This window comes from Habropoda laboriosa, unplaced genomic scaffold (assembly GCF_001263275.1).
Source record: "Habropoda laboriosa isolate 0110345459 unplaced genomic scaffold, ASM126327v1 scaffold175, whole genome shotgun sequence".
Lineage (NCBI taxonomy): Eukaryota > Metazoa > Arthropoda > Insecta > Hymenoptera > Apidae > Habropoda > Habropoda laboriosa.
Genome location: NW_017100347.1, coordinates 879752 through 880899, shown reverse-complemented (window position 1 = coordinate 880899; position 1148 = coordinate 879752). Strand labels below are relative to the sequence as shown.

General features: G+C 29.8%; 1 protein-coding gene across 1 annotated transcript in view; it reads left to right on the top strand.

The window, feature by feature from the left end:
* The window catches only part of LOC108574610 (NADH dehydrogenase [ubiquinone] flavoprotein 2, mitochondrial), a 1496-nt gene extending 469 nt beyond the window's left edge, over positions 1–1027 (top strand). The window contains exons 2-4 of the mRNA XM_017937230.1: positions 13–75; positions 164–622; positions 854–1027. Of these exons, the coding sequence (XP_017792719.1) occupies positions 13–75; positions 164–622; positions 854–1027 (696 nt within the window). The remainder of the gene's footprint in view (positions 1–12; positions 76–163; positions 623–853) is intronic.
* Positions 1028–1148: the final 121 nt, after the last annotated feature.

Here is a 1148-nt window from a genome sequence, read left to right as displayed (position 1 = left end):
TTTGTTAAACAGAATTGTAAAAACATTAGAGGATTACAGACTTCAGCCATTCTCACATCTGATCAGTTATTTGTTGTACGTATTATTATATATAATATATATGACATTAATCAATTTTTTGTATCAAACTTTAATTAATATTGGCTAATTTATATTTTAATAGCATAGAGACAGTGAAGTTGATAATCCAAATATTCCATTTGAGTTTAATGGAGCAAACCAAAAACGTATTGAAGCCCTTTTAAAAATTTATCCTGAAGGTCACAAACGTGGTGCAATGATACCTTTATTGGATTTAGCTCAGAGACAACATGGATGGTTACCTATTTCTGCAATGCATAAAGTGGCAGAAATATTGAATGTACCACGTATGCGTGTCTATGAAGTAGCAACATTTTATACAATGTTTAACAGAAGGCCAATGGGAAAGTATCATGTACAAATTTGTACCTGTACTCCATGTTGGTTACGAGATTCTGACTCTATTGTAGAAGCTGTAACTAAAGCTACAAATTGTAAAGTAGGAGAAATGTCTGAAGATAAACTGTTCACCATTTCAGAAGTAGAATGTCTAGGGGCTTGTGCTAATGCACCAATGTTTCAAGTTAATGATGATTATTATGTAAGTATAATTCTAAAAAACATTTTATCATGGAATATGTAAATTACATACTGTAATTACTATTTTTATAATTATAATTTAATTATACTTAAACTAATTTTAGAAGTACAAACCACCAATATATTACTATTTAGGTAGCTATTAAGAACAGAATGTTTTACAACTCACGAGTCACTAATAGAGATTAATAAATTTTAATATCAGTAACATAAGTGTCAATACATTTTGCAGGAAGATTTAACTCCTGAAAGTGCCACTACTATCATAAATGCACTGAAAAAAGGAGAAAGACCACCACCAGGTCCACAAAATTCACCTAGATTTGCAGCAGATCCAGCAGGTGGCTTAACATCATTAACATCTCCACCACCAGAACCTGGATTTGGTGTTAGATCTGATTTGTAATTATTAATGTATACAGATAATGTATTGTATAATCTGTAAGTGATCTAGTAATAATTAAATATTTAAATAGATCAGTCAACTAACAATTAAAAAATGAAAGACTTAATTAATTATACCTTAT